This window comes from Mustela nivalis (genome assembly GCF_964662115.1).
Source record: "Mustela nivalis genome assembly, chromosome: 8".
Taxonomy (NCBI): Eukaryota; Metazoa; Chordata; class Mammalia; order Carnivora; family Mustelidae; genus Mustela; species Mustela nivalis.
This window is the reverse complement of record NC_139027.1, coordinates 127,832,136-127,849,820: the sequence shown is the minus strand read 5'-3', so window position 1 is coordinate 127,849,820 and position 17,685 is coordinate 127,832,136. Positions and strand designations below refer to the sequence as shown.

The 17,685-nt window shown below is 46.4% G+C and overlaps 1 protein-coding gene across 17 annotated transcripts in view; it reads left to right on the top strand.

Moving 5' to 3' along the window:
- PTPRT (protein tyrosine phosphatase receptor type T) overlaps positions 1–17,685 on the top strand; it is a 1,049,177-nt gene that overhangs the window by 345,981 nt on the left and 685,511 nt on the right. For all 17 annotated transcript variants that reach the window (XM_082744638.1, XM_082744637.1, XM_082744651.1 and 14 more), the window contains one exon: positions 10,394–10,475. In XM_082744638.1, the coding sequence (XP_082600764.1) occupies positions 10,394–10,475 (82 nt within the window). The remainder of the gene's footprint in view (positions 1–10,393; positions 10,476–17,685) is intronic.

Sequence of the window (17,685 nt, the reverse complement as noted above, 5' to 3'; positions counted from 1 at the left end):
GACTCTTGAAAGCTTTTCTTTTTTAAAAACCGCTTTATGTATTTATGTACGTTTCAGAGAATTTACCCATGTAAGTGTGCAATCCGGTGATTTTTAGTAAATCTACAAAGTCGTGCAATCAGAGCCATCGGCCAGTTTTAGAACATTCTCATCATCCCAATAAATCCTTTTTGCCTATTTTGCAGTTATTGCCATGCCTACTGTTGAAAGGGTTTAAGTCAGGAGGTGACATAGTCAGACGTGCATTTGGGGGATATTTCCCTAGAGTCTGTCTGAGCTTTGTGGCAAGAAAGTGGACCGGAGGCTGTCAAGGTTAGTGGTGGGAACTGCTGAGACATCCTTCAGTTCAGCGTCTGTGGACTGTGTTCAACAGGGGGACTGTGCAGACAGCCACAGATAATGTATAAACGAGTGGAAGCATGCAGCTGTGTTCCAATAAAACTTTATGTATAAAAACAAGAGGTGGGCCAGATTTGACCTCCAGGCCATAGTTTACTGAACCTTGAAGTAAGTAGTAAAACTGAGGTCTAGAGACGGGTACTGAAGTCCAAGAGCACACAGCAAATCATTGGGAAAGCTGAGACCAGAACCCGGATGCCTAAACCCAAGACTTCCCCTCCATATAGCTGAGTATAAATAAAGTAAGTGTGTCTGTAAGTCTATGGATACCCCCAGTGAAGCCATAGGGCTCCAGTTAGAAAACCCCTATCTAGGGCCTGACACAAAAGGATTATAGGATAGGGACACAGGTACACATGTAATGAGCAGGAAAAGTGATGCAGGACAGGGACAGTGTCAGTGTTGGCCCTGGTCTTTGAAGGGATACAGAGGGGAAAGAGGACATCTCTTGGGCATCCCCTTTGTCCCAGATCTGTGGTAACCTTATTGCCTTTCATTGACCTGCGTAGTAACTCCTTGTGTTGGAGAGCAACATGTCTTGTGTTCTAGAATAGGGCATGCCCTCGGTAGACTGGACGTTCCCATAATCCTCCCTAGGTCCTCTGGCACCAAGCTCAGTTTTCTGCTTTGGGGCGGGGGGGGAAAGCACATTATAAGAATCTTCCACTCACTAGCCGTGTCATGTTGGATGTGTCCTGTCATCATTCTGAATCAGTTCCCACATTTGTAAAATGGAGAAGGAAATAGGTATGGTGAAGAGTTCTGCAGTCTGAAGGAGATAGCATATGTATTAACCAATGTGTCAGGCTGGTGGCGGGCCTCAGCGACTGTTGGAAGAAAGGGAGGAGGAACAGAGGGAGGAACAGGAGATAGAGGAAGGGAGAAGGATGTCTTCTGTGAAGAAATCGCCACCGTGATTGAGCTGTCCTCTGTAAGTTCTGTATCATTCCCTGTGATGAGCAGCCTCATCTGGGAGAATTTTCCGATTCCTAACTTGTTGGGCCCTTCCAACATCATTCCATTACATTGTATCCTCTGCTTTGAGCTGGTGGGGAGAAAGCCACTAATGTACTAAAAGTAACAGTTTAGGACAGAAACTTCTCTCTTTCTGTGACACACACACACACACACACACACACACACACAGCCACTAGTGCATAGTCTGGCCACACACCCAGAGGGGCACACACAGGTGCACCTGCACGCTCCAGGAGTCACTACCCACGCATACATCGTGGGGGGGGGGGGGCAGAAGAAGGGACTGTCAGGAGAGTCAAAGACGCTTGCAGAGCGGTTTTGAAAATTCATCAGCCCCTGAGCTCTGGTCCTGTATGTATGATTCTGTGGACTAAACACAGTTTCAGTTTTCAGCCGTGCTGGGACGCAGATCCTGTTGGCTTATGTATTCATTTATTAAAGTCATATTTCATAGTTCCAAAATTGACTTTTAGTTCCATAACGAACAGGGAAATTTCATCTCTCCTATTAGGGTTTCTGTGGCACCAGGGTTTCAGCAGGGCCGGGGATGAATGGCCCCTGACCGTATACCCCCACACCTGCCTCCTCCCGGAAGAGCAGGGCCTTATTAAAACCGCTTAAGCTCTGCTTTAGATCTGGGCCCTCTTGCAGGTGATATTAAGTCTGTTTTATGTTTTTAATGATTCTGAACTGTTCTGTCCCAAGATTTAGGAAAAAACAAGAGGAGTTTTCACTGGTTTGCGGCCACCTGTTTACTCCGTGTTCCAGCACCTGCCTGGTTGAAGTTGCCCTTTATTTAGTGCTTGTAATTTCTATGTAGACCCATGAAATCTAGGGCCTGCCAGGCTTGGATTCCTCTAGGCTTGAGGTCCCGTCCTTTTCTCAAGGATGGGGCACTAGCTTCCAGCACTCTGGAGGCTTAGTGACCCCCATGTAATTTGGGGGGGGTGCATCTCACACCCTTCACATCCCCCCATCTCCTCTCTTTCACCTCCCCTTTCTGCTGAGCAGCGAGCTCTCCTCATTGTATTCCGGCCTCCTGGGGCTAGGGTAGGGGAGAGGCGCTCTTGATTTCACCCTGAGCAACCCCTCTCCATGGAAATACGTAGTCCTCTTCCTAAGAGAGGTGCTGGCGAGCCAACATTTTTCTCTCTTTGGAGAAGATGTTTGCAGCCCTTCAGACTTTGGCTGTACAGATTCTCTGCTCAAGGACTACAGAAGGTGAGGAAAGAGTACCCACTCCTCTAAACCGTGTCCTGACCTATCCGTTCCTTCCCCCGACATGCATACAAGCTGCTTTTTGGAGAGGTTGAGGGTGACTCATCTCTGAGCCTCTCTTGGGAAAAAATAATTCCTGACTTCATTCATGCTCATGCCTGGGGAGAGGTTTGTGCCCCTCCATGCAAGCATTAGGAGGTCTCTAAGGTTCTACAGGCTGGGCACTTGTAACTGATCCGAGGTCCGTGTGGTGGCCTTCGGGTTGAAGAATGTCCTGCAGAGCTGGTAGCTTTCCCTGCCTAGGCCTTCTGTCCCATCCCCATCCTGTCTGGGCCCTTACCTCCTTATACTGACCTGGAGTATCCCTGGGTGTTGGCACGGGCTACTTCTGCCCTCCCTGCCCTGCCTGCCGCCTGTAACCAGCACTCAAGTAGCCTCTACAATTCTCTACCCACCTTGGTGCCAGCCTCATCGAGAAAGTTCGGTGTTGGGGGGACCCGCCTCAGCAGGTGAGTCCAGGCAGGCCTTCTTCCTTTCCTTTCCCTTCTGGCCCTATTTCTCATACATCCACTCTTGTGTCTCTGTTGTGGATGCCTCACTCCCCAGGCACTGAGGGCTCTATCTCATGGCAGCTTGCATGATTTTTATTAAAAAAAAAAAAAAAAAAATCTAGTTCTGGAGTGGCAAACCCAAGACAAGGCTCTCTTGGCTCCTGCGTGATTTGTGAGCATTTTGCTGTGAGTGATCTGGCAGTGAAGGGGAGGACTTGTTCCAGTTCTGTCCCGGGAAGTACTGTATTCTCAGCTGTATCCCCAGCCTGCCCTGTGGTGGAAATGTCCCGTGGACCCTAGTTTTAGGATCTTAGGAGTCTGGAGAGTTCATCAAGGAATTCGTGGGCTGCCATGGTCTTTTTCTCTGTGCCTCTGTACTTACTCCCCATCACCGTTCCCATCTTCCTTGGTTCCTGCAAGCACATGTGGCTCTTTATTTCCATGTAACCCCATGTAGACCCAAAGTCTAGCCTGGGCCAGTTTCTGACCTATCAAAGACTCCGTTGAGTGTAGGAATTTCAGTGGAAGCTTGAGGTGGAGACTAGATTGGATGGTTATGTTGGGTGGTCCATTAGCTTCTTCCTTTCCCCAGACCTAGCATCGTTCCCTGGGATTGCTCCTCTTACTGTCCATCCCTCTACCCAGACTAAGAACAACAATAATAGTAACATTTATCAATATCTTACCATGTATATTGCAAACCCTTTACAATTCTTTCCCTTGTTTCTTATGGCATATGTTTCTCCCATGTTTGAGAAACCCAAGTCTAACCGACCCTGAGACTTCACACACACACACACACACACACACACACTCCCTTTCTGCAGAGGAAGGGAGAGAGAACAGTGAACAAATGTGTTTTCCTCTTACCCATCCTCCCATGACCAGCCTTGTGTCCATTAATGGAAACCTTGTTAATAATTACGATACGGGTTAGACACTGGGTCATGATTGCGAGAAACAGTCCGAATGTTAGCAGAGTTTAAGTTGTCCTTTGATTAACTGGAAAAAAAAAATAGAATTCTGCTTGACCAAGTGTTTTGGTTAAATGAGAATTGGACTGCTTTCCACTGAAGCCCAGTAATGGGTATGGTGGTGCACTATGTGCTGGGAGCCCCGGCCCTCAGCTCTCAGTCTACCTCTGGCTCTGCCTTTGAGCTTTGGTAACACAGCTGGCCCCATGTTTTAGGACTTTTGAGAGACTGGATTAAGACCGTGAAATAAATGGTAAATCTGGCCAACCTTTATTATTGTGGTTCTATTTCAGCTTTTATTATTTTTATTATCGTTCAGCCTCAGTTGATGAAGTGTCCTTTCTGATCAATACCAATACCTCACTGCAGTCCTAACCCCAGTTCACTCCTTCTAGAAGCTTGTTTCATTGATCCCCTCACCCCCTTGCATGCTATCCTGTTCCCTTGATTCATTTCTCTCTACCTAACATCATGCTTCAGTCTCTACCATCCTGTTGTGCTTTTAGCACTTGACCTTGGGCCCTAGCTCTCTTCTCTGAACTACCTACTCTGCCTTCCATGGTGACCTCATCCAGTTCTTGAGCTCAGAATGACATTTAGATGCCAAAGCTACCGTATTTGTAATTCTGGTCCTAAATCACCTGTGAGCTCCAGAAGCAGAAAGCCAGGGTCCCACTCAACATATCCATTAAGATGTTTACTTGGCATCTCAAGCTTAGCATGGCCAAAAAGAAAACCTGCCTGTGTGCCCATCACACACATTCATTATGTCATCTTCCCATGTCAGTAAATGACACCAGACTCCACCTAGAGGCTCAAGCCCCAAGTTGAAGAGTCATCACTGAGTCTTCTCTTTCCTTCACTTCTCCCCTCTTGCTCCAACAGCAATTATTTCATCTCTACCTCCAAAATACCTCTCCAGCCATTAATGTCTGTGCTGACCACCACCTTCATTAGAGTCATCCTTATTCTTTGAATTGGATGACTACACTTTCCGCAGCACAGCCAGGAGGATCTTTGTAGAATGCAGATTGGATTATGTCACATCCCAGCTTCAGAACTTTTGGTGACTTAGAGGAAAATTCAGGCTCCCTGCCATGCCTTGTAAGATTCCACTTCGTCTGAACCCCCAGCTAATGCTCAGCCTCACCTTGCGCCTCTCTAGCTTACTCACTGTATCCCAGCCACATCAGTCTCATTCCTGGGCTCCCAGATCATCCCCAACTCTTTCCTGCCTCATGGCCTTAGCCCTTACCCCGACACTTTTCTTAACAGGTCACTTTCGTCCTTCTGGTCTCATCTTAAGTATCAGCTCCTAGAGTTCTCTCCTGACCACTCTGAGTAGATCCTCTTCCCCTTAGTTAATCACAATATTCTATTTATTTCTTTCATAACACCAATTACAAAATGAGTTTAATATTATATATTTATTTAATCTCCATTTCCATTTGCTAGAATGTGAAGTTCATCAGAGTTAGGACCTTTAATTGTCTCATTCACTTTTATAGCCCTAACATGTGTCCCAGTTTGGGGTACAGAGGAGGGTCTCTATAAATGATGAATGAAGGGATGAATGAAGACACTCTTTCTGTTCCCAGTGGGTTTAGAGTTTAGGGAGCGAAATGATTTGGGAACAAGCAATTACAATATGGTGTGATAGTCTGATAGGTGCTGTAGTGGAATTAATTGTGCCATGGTATATGACATAGTGATAATACAGCATGAAGAGAGATACAAAAATGTAATGCACCGTAAAGCAATTAATTTTTTTTGCAAATGTAAGGTAGCTCATTCTTTCGCAGAAAATTTAGAAAACCTAGAAGAGTACAAAGAAAATCTGCCTTAATCTTCCTGGTATCATTTAAAAGATACATTCATAGATTGTTACCACTCCTACTTTATGTTTTGTGAATTATCATTTAAAAGATACATTCATAGATTGTTACCACTCCTACTTTATGTTTTGTGAATTATCTGTTGAAGTCACTTGTCAGCTTTTCTTTTGGGGGATTTATTTTGTTGATTCTTCAGAATTCTTGACCCAAAACAGGTTATTTATCTTTTAGCCGACCTAGATGTTTCAGATTCTGTTCTCAACTTGCCATTTGGCTTTAAATTTTGTTTCAGACTTCTGTTAACATACAGAACATACTTTGAAATCATAGTTATTATGGAAGGCATTACATATTTAAGAAATACATTTCAATTTTAAGAAATTTATTTTTAAGCTTTTGTCATTAAATTTTCGCCTTAGAAAACATAGAAAATACATAGGCCCAAATGTATACAGTTTGTTCTTTAAGAGACTTTTTGAAGTTAATCTTCAACCTATAATCTGACATTTGAATTAAATAATATGTGTTTAGTAAAGGCATTTTTATTCATATTCATTATTATTTATGTCATCTTATTATTCATATATTCATAAGATATAAGCACATACTTCTAATTCTTTTTTTCTATTTGGCCCGAGTCTAAGATATGAGTTAAAGTTTTCAAATTTTGTTTTTATTCCTCTTCATTTTCTCTTTTTAAATCTATTAACTTATGCATTTAAAGAATGACATTTTAATTCACTTAATGTTTTTTTTCCAGTTTAAATTATACTTTGACACTTTTACATTATTTTTACAACAACTGTTTTCTGTTTATTTGCATTTTTCCATTATGCATTTGTTCAACTTGTTACTTTTAAGTTAACTGGATCATTTTGTTTATCTTGTAGTGTACAATTAGATTTTGTTTATTTAGACAGTCTGAGACCTTTTCTCTATTTTAACCCATTTATATTTATTGTCACAACAGAAATGTTTTTTCTTTTGTCATTTTTTATTACACAGTTTGAATGCTTTCTTGTTTTTAAATGTGTTTTCTGTGTTCTATTTTATTTTTTTCCCCTATGGCCTTTGCTTTTGTTTTTCTTTCAGTTATTGAAAATGTAAGTAGATACTTAATTTTTTTATAGTAATGTCTTTGGTTGACTTACTTCTTTGCAGGATATAGCATTTATCCTTTATTTATCCTTTATTTCTGCTGACTTTCCCCCACTCCCTACACATTTTTGTTTCTCTGTCTCTGAAGGACCCTGTTACCTTAGTAAACTCGTCTTCCAGGGTGGTTGTCATACTAGAGTCGGTTGCTCTATGTTTGGTGTAACTGTCATTCCTAAGTAATTTTCCACAATCCTCAGGCAGCCATGTGTGGCCTTAATGATAGATCTTACCACCCAAGTATGTTGCCTCTTGGCAACCATCACCAGCCTCTCTACCAGGTCCCTGCTCTCTCATTATAGCTGTTTGAGCTCTGGGCCCCCCCTGAGAACAGTGGCCTCTTAATCCATTAACCTGGAGTGACCACATGGGCCACAAAAAGTTTCCATTTGAAGGTTTTCCTCTTGGTCTCATCATCCGTCTTACATTTTGTCCACAGGCTTGAAGTGAGGAGTGAAAGATAGGAGAGAGAAGGGTCCATTGTATAGGCTGACAAGGTTAAAGATGAAGAACAATGGATATTTGAACCAGAGCTGTTGGACTGGAATTGAACTGGCTTTGACTTACAAAATAGTTGCTTCGTATGGTTCAATTTAATAGCAAAAATGGAAAGACATGGCCAGATTTAGAAATACTAAGAAGCAAAAAGAAAATGAGAAGCAAGGCAGAAGGAGAAGCCCCAGTAGATGCCCAAATCGCAGTCTTCAGTGACTGGACAGGTCATAGGATAACCCACTGAGGCCCATATTTAGGAAGGACAATGGGGCTGTAGGGGAGACAACTTGATAGAGATGCTGTTTAGATATGTTGCATACAGATTGTGTTTGAGGCATCTGTGTATAATGTCTTCATGAAATGTAGATCTCTTAGTTGGGGGAGACTACTGTTCAGTGAAAATTATGGAGTAGTGCTGGACTTGGGATTGCCAGTGAATTGCCAGTCATTGGAGGAAGAGTGTGCTCAGTAAAAACATGAATAGAGGAACCTCACATTTGAGGGGTAAATTTAGGAGGACAAGTGCTTACAAAGAAACCTATGGCAGTATAGTCCCAGATCTGTGCGAAAAGCCATGAGAGTGAAGTGTCATTTGAGCCTAAACAAGAGTGATCCAGAAAGGGAGAAGCTACAAGCATTGATAATTATAGGAAAATGGTCAAGTATTAATAATAATTGTTAGCAAACATTGAGGTTCTACCATGTGCCATATGTTGTTCCAAATAGGTATTAACTCTAATCTGAAAAATTATTTAAGGAAGTGGGCACTGTAATTACAGATGAGGAAACTGAGGCACAGAGCAGGAAGATAACTTGCCCAGAGTCACATGGTAGTGAGTGGTGTAGCCAGGACCAGAACCCAGGCATTCTGATCCACAGCCCAACCACAACACTGTCTTCCTTCTTAAGATAAGGATTGAAAACTATCTGTTGGATTTAGCAACTATGAAGTTATTGGTATTTGCCATGAAAGCAGTTCTGGGGGAAGTGTTGGGGACAAAGTCCAGATGATAGTGGTGGGGGCAGGGGGTGGGGTGGGGAGTTTTGCAATGGGAAGTAAGGGAGTGTTGAGAGTGAGTGTAGATAAAACCGTTGAGAATACCACATGTGATTGAAACACTGCTAGACTGTGCCAGAGCAGAACCTGCCACCCAAGGGTAGCTTTTAAAGAATAAGAGAAGCCCCAGCATTTACAGGTGCCAAAATCAGAGATAAAAGAGTTCAGAGACACAGGTAAAGAGACAGAACCAGGAAGGACCAAGAAGCTGGAACATGCAGCAGAGGTGGGAAGGGTCGAGCATGGGCATGCCTTGAGGAGAGGAGGCAATGGTTGGTGTTTGGTAACCCGAGGTGTCCTCTAACCTCTGACTGATGGGCAAGAAGTTAGAACTCAGCCCCATCTCCTGTCCCTTTACCTGTTTAAGACGTGCTATGGGTGTCTGCTGGGACTTGGTGGGTGATGTTGAAGTGGAGTATTTGTGTGAGGCATGGAAGTAGAGAAGGCAGGTTTGCAATAGACTTGTCAATGTTGGAACGAGGGGGTGAAAGAATTGGGGCTTTGAGATCAATGGGAATGGTTAGCCAACATGGCGGGGCCACCCTGGGCTTGCTGAGAATACAGGAGGTCTAGGCCATCACATAGACTCTGGGAAGCATGAGTCCAGGGTATGACATGAGCAGCGGGAGCAGGTTTAAAAAGAGTGAGGGGCAGGAGGCTGGGTCAGAATACTCGTGGATGAAACTTCTGGTTTCTGGAATGGATAAGGATGCAGATGTGGCTGAAGCTGGTTGGGAGATAAAGACCACGGGATTTGGGAGGTCAAGGTGTCTATATAGGTAGTCACATCTCCTAGGCAAAGTTAGACAGTGGGTGGCAAGGAAAGCGGTTAACTGAGCTTTAAAAGCTATACTGAATTACACTGCTTGGGTGAGAGTCAGAATGGAGAATTCAAAGGACTTGTTGCCTTTGGATTCCTGGATACCAACATTTGCGCCTGGGGCTTATCTTCAAGAGGTGTTATTAAGAAATTCAGATGGGAGAGAGACAAACCAAGAAATAGACTCTTAACTACAGAGAACAAACTGTTGGGGGTAGGAGGGAATGGGACCAGAGCAGAGAGGGGGGTTGTGGGGAGGGAATGGGACCAGAGCAGAGAGGGGGGTTGTGGGGGACACGAGACAAATAGGAGCCGGGGGTCGAGGAGTGACCTTGTTGTGAGGAGCACTGCATGTGGTGTGGAAGTGTTGAATCACTAGGTTGTACATCTGAAACTACTATAACCCTGAATGTTAACTGTATTAGAATTAAAATTAAAGAAATTCAGACGGACTATATTCCTGGGGGTTGTAGAATCAAATCAGAGTAAACCCTTCTCAGCTTATGGTAGCTTCCAAGGTAAGCTCCTCTGTCACACGTCATAAGAAATTTGGGGTATTAGGAAGGAATTCTCTGTGCTACACTTGAAACAACAATGAAAAAGGTGCAGATCGGGGTTTCAGGCCATGTTTGGGTTGTTTTTCTGCATTCAAGCGTTATTTCTGAAATCCATTAAAAATGTTCCATGTGGCTGACTCTTGTTTTGCTGGGCATTGGATTGTGGCTTTTTTTTTTTTTTAACTTTGTTTTGAAAATCCGAGTCCATTGCCAGTGTAGCGTATAAGGCTAATAGAAGACCTCTCTGGGAGGTTGTGGTGGGAAGCTGAAACACAGAGAGTTTGGGGGCTGGGCAGCTTCCTGTGATGCCTACAACCACTTCTGTGAAACTGACTCCTGCACTGTGTGTTACAGGTGATATTTGAATCCGTCTCTCTGAAGGGTCATCCGGGGTACATCGCGGTGGATGAGATCCGGGTCCTTGCGCATCCATGCAGTAAGTCTGTTCCCTCCTCCTCACTCAGCCTCCCTCCATGCCAGACCGGGGAGCTTGGAGCCTGCAGTCCCCACTATTCAGTCAGCTTACAACCATCTCTGGCTCTCTCTCTCTCTCTCTTTCTCTCTCTCTCTTTTTTAATCCTTCAGAAATGCTTACATACTCAATGCAATCAGTCCTGAATAAATTCGTAATTTCGCTGGCCTCTTCAACAGGCAGCACCTCCAGGAATTTGCAGAGAGTGGCAAAACGTCTTCGTTTGAATCTCTCTCCGTCATTAAGGGAGTCTGAAGTCCTGATTGTTTATTAGTGGGATTCAGACCACTGAAGTGGAAGAATTAGAGGGCTTTGGATAGAATCTTGTGCAATTGTCTTAAAAAAAGAACACCACCAAAACACGGAGCAAATTAGTACACTGTTCACTCACAGGGAAAAGTACCCCAAAGCTATTAATTCTTTAAAAGTAATTTTAAATACACTCATCAGCCCTGCGTAGGCATCAAGAGAGATTTCTCATAGCGGTTAGTACTTAAGGTCCAGGGTCAAGAGTTCTAGAAGCCATACCGCTCCTTTGTGCCCATCCAGTCTCTCTCTTAAAGTTCTCTGTCTTTGCTGTGTTTTGTCTCAGATGTGTCAACATGTTTGTGCAAGGACGTCTGGTTCACAGTTTCACGAAATCCTAGAGGGGCGTTGGATGGCATCTTACCTAGTGACATTTGGTTGGGGGGGGACTAGAGTCAAAGGGATATATGCATAGGGATGATGACAGCCCAGGGCTAGCTAGCTTTCCAGCTAGAATTATTTATTAGAATCCTGCATATTGAAGAGTCCCATTAATTTCTTGGTAGCCTGGAGGTTCTGGGTAACTCCTGGGGGGCTTGCCCTACTCCTTCCTTGTAGCCATGAGTCATGCTATCGTCTGCGTGCTGTTTGCTGTTTCTGCAAGAAGTGCTATGCCCCTTGTGGTTAGAGGCCTTCCAGTGCTTTCATTTGGGGGCTCTTCTCATATCAGCCCCACCCGTGTTGCTTTAACTGAAATGACTCTACTTCCGCTGCAATGAATTTGTTAGAACCTTGAACATTATGACTTCCTTCCCCGGCACTAGAATGCCATCATTTGACTCGTTGCTTAGAGCACCTCTCTGGAGGAATTTGGGACAAGTTCCAAGGGGTTTTGGCAAGACAGTGTTTGGGATCATTGTGTTTTGTGTCTGTGCATGGGAACCCTTCCTCCCAGAAAACCGGCCAGCTTCTCAGGAATGCTGAGATCCTACCAGAATCTTCATTGCTCTGGCATAAGGTTCCTGCCCTCTGGGTTACTTGCTGAATTTTTGGGATTTCCTTAGGTGGGTCTGTCCATGTAGTCATGCCTGCTGAACCAGACCTCATGTGAAGAGGTTTTCAGAAATCTGTCCCCGGCCATGCAGTGGGAATTTTCACCTCTTTCATTAAGCTCAGGCTGATTCCTGTTCCTTGCTCCAACCTCAGCTCTGCCTTAACTCCAAGCGCTATTGCCCTAACTCCATGCACCATTTATATAGCAGAAATGCAGGTAACACCACCCACCTGGATAAAGCTGTCCCCTTCCCTGGCCTTTGGGAATCAGGATCAGCTGCCCGTTAAGGATCTTTGATCTCAGCCTGCACCAATGCATGAGGTCATGTTTGTCCTCCTCGTGGTCTGCTTAACTCCACACGCTCAGCTCTGCCCAACTTGCAGTTTTGAGGTTGTCTCTGGGAGGTGGGGTTTAGCTTCCCTAGGCCCTACCCCCATCCTGTCCCCGCCAGGGCACCCCACTGCAGCACCCACCTGCAGCCCTGCTTCTTACCGTCTGTTTGGTTTGTTCTCGTAAGTGATTTTTGACCCTTCCCAGGGGAATGTGGCCCGGCTCTCTTGTCTGGGATCCCAGATCTCTCCACTCTGAGTGGGAATTGTCACCGCTGCCCTGAGGCCCAACCTGCCACCTGTCCCCTCTTCCAACCTCAACTCCACCTTAACTCTAAGCACTGGTTTGCCATGGAAGCCAAATACTTCCTTCTCTTGGAGAAGTCTGTATGGGAAAGTGTTCCCTGGAGGGTGTTTGGATGCCTTTCCACCCCAAAGCCTCATGCTCCCCACCACCCCAACTTGGAATCCGCCCCTCCTCACTGGGGCTGCTCCTGAATGTAGGGTTCTCCTCGCAGCCCTGCAGTTTGCCCGCGGGAGAGCGCGGAATGCATGGTTATGGCCAGAGCCAGTTCGCCAGCAAATGGTCCGTAGGGTACAACTCAGAGGGACGTGACTCTGGCTGCGTTCCTGGGTAATGGGAACACACCGTCGAGGCTTCGGCAGCTTGGGCTTAAACTTCCCAGAAAACAGAATGTGAGGACCCCATCATAGTGGCTGGGATTGGAACAATTCCACTGAAGAATACGTACCAATCCTGGCAGTACGTGTCCTCCAAGTGGGGATCTGTCCACGTGGCTCCTGAGTTACGGGGAGGGGGCGGGGGGCTTTGCCAAGGCCTCCTTGTCCGGTTGGGCACTCCATGCACATCCGCTCCAGCTCTTTGCTCTACTGTCTTTCAACAGGTAGATCATGGCACGTTAGCTCTGCCTCAGGAACTGGTGCTAGACACGGGGTAGGGCGGGTACTTCGGTTGCCAAACTGGTTAGATCCTTGTCTCTATGGTGTTAACTTAGCCAAGCGGTGGAGGGCGGAAAGCCGCTCAATAAGTAATATTAAGTAGTAACATACAATTTCAGATGGTGATATCACAGTGGAGAGAATAAATATGAGTGGCTGGAGTCAGCGAGTGCTCCTTAGGCAGAGAGGGCAGGGGACAGGTCTGGGCACCTGTGGTCTGAGCTGACACCTGAGTCCCTTGTGTGCAGATCTAGGGAGGGGGACAGGCCAGGCAGAGGAAACAGCAGGTGCAGAGGCCCTGCTGTGAGAATTCACCAGTGTCACATGAGTAGCCAGAGCGTAGGGAGCACACGGCAAAAGGACCCGAGTGAAAATTGGGGAGGGAGGCTGAGGCCGGAGGACACAGGGCCTGAGTGCCTTGATGAGGTTAGACTTTAATGGAAGTGCAGGGAGCCACCCCTGGAGGGACTTGGCCTAGGATTGATTTGATCTAGTTTGAGTGTTTAGAAGACCACTGTGGCTGCTCTGCAGAGAATGAGTTGAAGGGGAACAGAGGAGCCAGGAGACCGGTCAGGAAGGAAGTTCTGGAGTCATGGAACAGGTAGGTGGTGGTGGCCTGGACCGGGCTGGTGGAGAGATGTCCGTTCATCGTTCTGCATGTGTTTACTGAGCGTGTACTCCAGGACAGGCACGATTCTGAGCTTATGGGAGTAAGACACATTCATTCTCGGTCCTCATGGGTTTCCATTGAGGTGGAAGATACTAGAACTCAAATAGGTAATTGTATGTTGTATAACAGAGGGTAAATTGGTTTGCTAAGGCTGCCATACAAAATACTGTAGGCTGGGCGGGCTGAAACAGCAGAAATTTATTTGCCCACAGTTCTATAGGTAGAATTCGAGAATGAAGAGGACATGGTTGGTTTTTCCTGAGGCCTCTGTCCTTTGCTTACGGGTGGTTGCTTTCTTGCTCTGTCCTCACATGGGCTTTGCTCTGTGCTCCTCATAGGTCTCTGTACATGTGCTCCTGAAATGTCTCTGTGTGTCCCAATCTTCTTCTCCCAACACCAGGTAGAGTGGATTAAGGTCCACCTAAAAGCCCTATCTCCAAATACAGCTGTACTCTGCAGTCTTGATCAGTAGGGCTTTAATAGATGAATATTTGGGGGGCGGGGACCCAATATACACCATAGCAGACGGTCAGCAGTGCTGTACAGAAACAAAGCACAGAGGTGGAGAGAGGTAGGCAGATGAGAGAGAGATTTAGGACATAGGGTCAGCTGGTCATATTTGATGGATGAGTTTTCGGAGTCAAAGGTGTCAAAAACAGCACTTCCTTGGATTTTTGGCTCGGGCCCCTGGCTGGTGCGGGCAGGGCTGGTATATGTCTCTGGAGCCCGAGTGCTGCCCTCGAGCGAGCTGACTGATTGTGCGTGCATCCTGGGGTGCTCGGGGAACGTGAGTCGAGCATGCTACTAGCGGTTTTCGTGCTGTCCTCTGCAGTGACGGTACCTTTTGCCCTCCAAAGCCTTCATATGAATGCATTTATGACTTCACTCATGGGTGTTAAAAATTTAACTATATGGAGAAACATGCATTCTCCCCAGGCTTTGTAATTCTCCACTTCTGTCCTCCAAAACATTTTTCCTATTAACATCAGGTATCAATAAGCGATTCTGTTGAATATTTCAGAAGTTGCGGGGCCGGTGGGGAGGGGGGCAGTTAGTGCCTGATTTGCAGCTGTATCCTCCATCGGTTTGGGCTGAAGTTACGACTTCTCATGATTGCCCTGCAGCTTCCAAAACACCGACCGACAGACAGGCATAATACTCAAAGGAAATTATTTTCTCTTACAAACCGAATGCTCTCGTCTGTATTTTATAGCGCATTTAACATTTTTGTGGGATTCTAAAAGTATTTGAGCCATAGTCGCCCCTCTGCTGTCATTCTCCGTGTCAGCTGTGAGCAGGGACACCGCAGCTACAATCACACACGAGAAAGGTCGGCACGATTTTCCACTGGGTCTCCAAGTTTCTAGCTCCCAAGCTGACTTGTAGAATTTTTTAAACCTTTTTTCTTTTTCCCCCATCACAACCTTGCAGGGCCATGTCCTCGAACCCACTGAGTGTCTCCAGCACGTTTCTAATGTAGGTACTGTGCTTTCTCCTCAACTGCCTGGCTTCCTACTGAGCGCTGAAGGTTTAAAGAGCAAAATAAAGGGCACAATATTGTGTCTTCAGACGCAACACTGACATCGGCAGGAGCTTAAATGTCACCAGCATCAAGGCATTTTGCCCCAAATGCACAGCCGGTTTGCTGTTAGCCCCATTCAGCAGGATCCCACTTTGGAGGTGCTGGGTCTCCATGGGGAGTGAGGGTGGATTGTTTAGAACCACAAGTTAGAGGCCAGGCTGGGCCCCAAGGTCAGCTGTGTTTGGCCTCAGGTTGGCAAGTGGAAGCTGGCGGGATAAATTCTTTCCCCAAGCTGTAGGTGCTGGAGGAAAACCATAGGTGAGAGAACAGAGGGCTCAGAAGTGGACGTGAGTGTGTGTGTGTGTGTGTGTGTGTAGAGGGTCAGAGAGGCCAGGAGCTCAGAGAAGTGACCTGAACAGGTCGCCAACACAAGGAGGCTCCGCATTTGTGTCCTGAGGTGGGGATGAGGCCAGGCCTCCAAGAGCCGACCCAAGAGTAAGGGCATACAGACCGAGGGCTGGGCAGGACGAGGGTGTTCTGGGCACGTTCTCATGTTGGGAGCCTTGAGCTAGGGCTAGCAGTCATGTGATCCCCAGCGTGCTGCCTGCAGGGGTGGGCGGTATCCCTGGATTTATGGAGCCAGACAAGGCAGGACAGGCCAGTGGGAATTGTTCTAGATGACTTATATAGGAGCTAAAAGAGACCGCACGTGAGAAGAGCTTGCCTGCAGATGGGTTTGGTTAAGCTTCCATGGCGTTGTAATGGAATTTAGTCAAGACTTCAGAATGAGAGATTTCACATAAAATTGGATTTCTTACTTGGGTTGAAAAATTGGACGATGGGCTGCCCTGAGCAAAGTACTCTGGAGTGGCCTTCTCTGCTGGATCTGAGTGACAGCTGCCTCTTTCAAGGGGCCATGGGGTCTTTATCCATTTCTCCTCAGGCCCTACCACCCCTCAGTGCCACCTCAATGCTGAGGCTGGTGTCAGATACCAGTTGTCACTGTGCGTGCAGTGTTGCTGTTCTTTTTCTTTTTCTTTTTTTTTAAGATTTTATTTATTTGACAGACAGAGATCACAAGTAGGCAGAGAGGCAAGCAGAGAGAGAGGGGGAAGCAGGCTTCCTGCTGAGCAGAGAGACTGACTCAGGGCTTGATCCTGGGACCCTGAGCTCATGACCTGAGCTGCAGGCAGATGCTTAACCCACTGAGCCACCCAGATGCCCCGAAATCTCTATTTTATGCAAATCTCTGTCAAAAGTGGGAATGTGGGGCGCCTGGGTGGCTCAGTGGGTTAAGCCGCTGCCTTCGGCTCGGGTCATGATCTCAGGGTCCTGGGATCCAGTCCCGCATGGGGCTCTCTGCTCAGCAGAGAGCTTCCTCCTCTCTCTCTCTCTGCCTGCCTCTCCGACTACTTGTGATTTCTCTCTGTCAAATAAATAAATAAAAATTAAAAAAAAAAAAAGTGGGAATGTGAATGTTGGAGCAAGGAGGTGGGGTTTTGTTTTTGTTTTGTTTTCTAACTGAGCCACTTTATTCATTTATAAAAGTGGCTCCTGTGGGTGGCACGGGTTCAGCCTCGCTGCTGTAAACCACCCACGTTTCGCCAGAATATTAATCCCAGGGGCCATTAAGCCTCTAAATTCTCTACCCCTGCACCCAGAAGGGAGGGAGCAGGAGAGCCTGGAGATGAGAGAGTCCAGACAAAGGTCTGCGGCTGAGAAGCTGGGAATCAGAAGCAAGCAGGGGACATTGATCCGGAGAAGGTCCATTTCTCATTGCACAAGTCCCAGAGGTTAAACTGTTTGCCCAGTGTCCCCAAGGGTATGGACAGACGTCCCTTTGTGAAACCCAGCACAAAGCCTCCCAACCCTGGAGCTAAAACTGTCCTTTCTCCCTGCACCGGATGGATGTTCCCTCCCTTTTAAACCTGGGGTATAAAGGGGCTTACAGTGTTGACTCTTAGTCCTCCTTGAATGGACTTGAATTGATAGTTCCAAAAATAACTTTATAAAATTATACAGGAAAGCCAAAAGGAAGCGATTTCAGACAATCAAAGCAGCATGATATTGGTCAGGTTGACCAGATGCCGGAATCTTCAGTTCGGAGAGCCCCACGAGGAGAGGTCTCCCTCCCCCTGTGCCTCGGCTGCTTGACACCACTTTAGCCGTGGGGTCCTGAAGGTAGCACGAGGGGGTCCTCAAGCTGCCGTCCTTGGTTTAAGAGCCTGAGCAGAAGGTGTGCTTTCACACAGCAAGTCTGCCTAATCACGCCAGAGGTTTGGGAATGGCTGAGCTCTGTATGCCATGACGCACGTTGATAGAAAACGTCATTCAGAGTATGAAGGCCATGGGGACAGATGGCTCGGAAGGGAACGACTCATGATTAAATACTT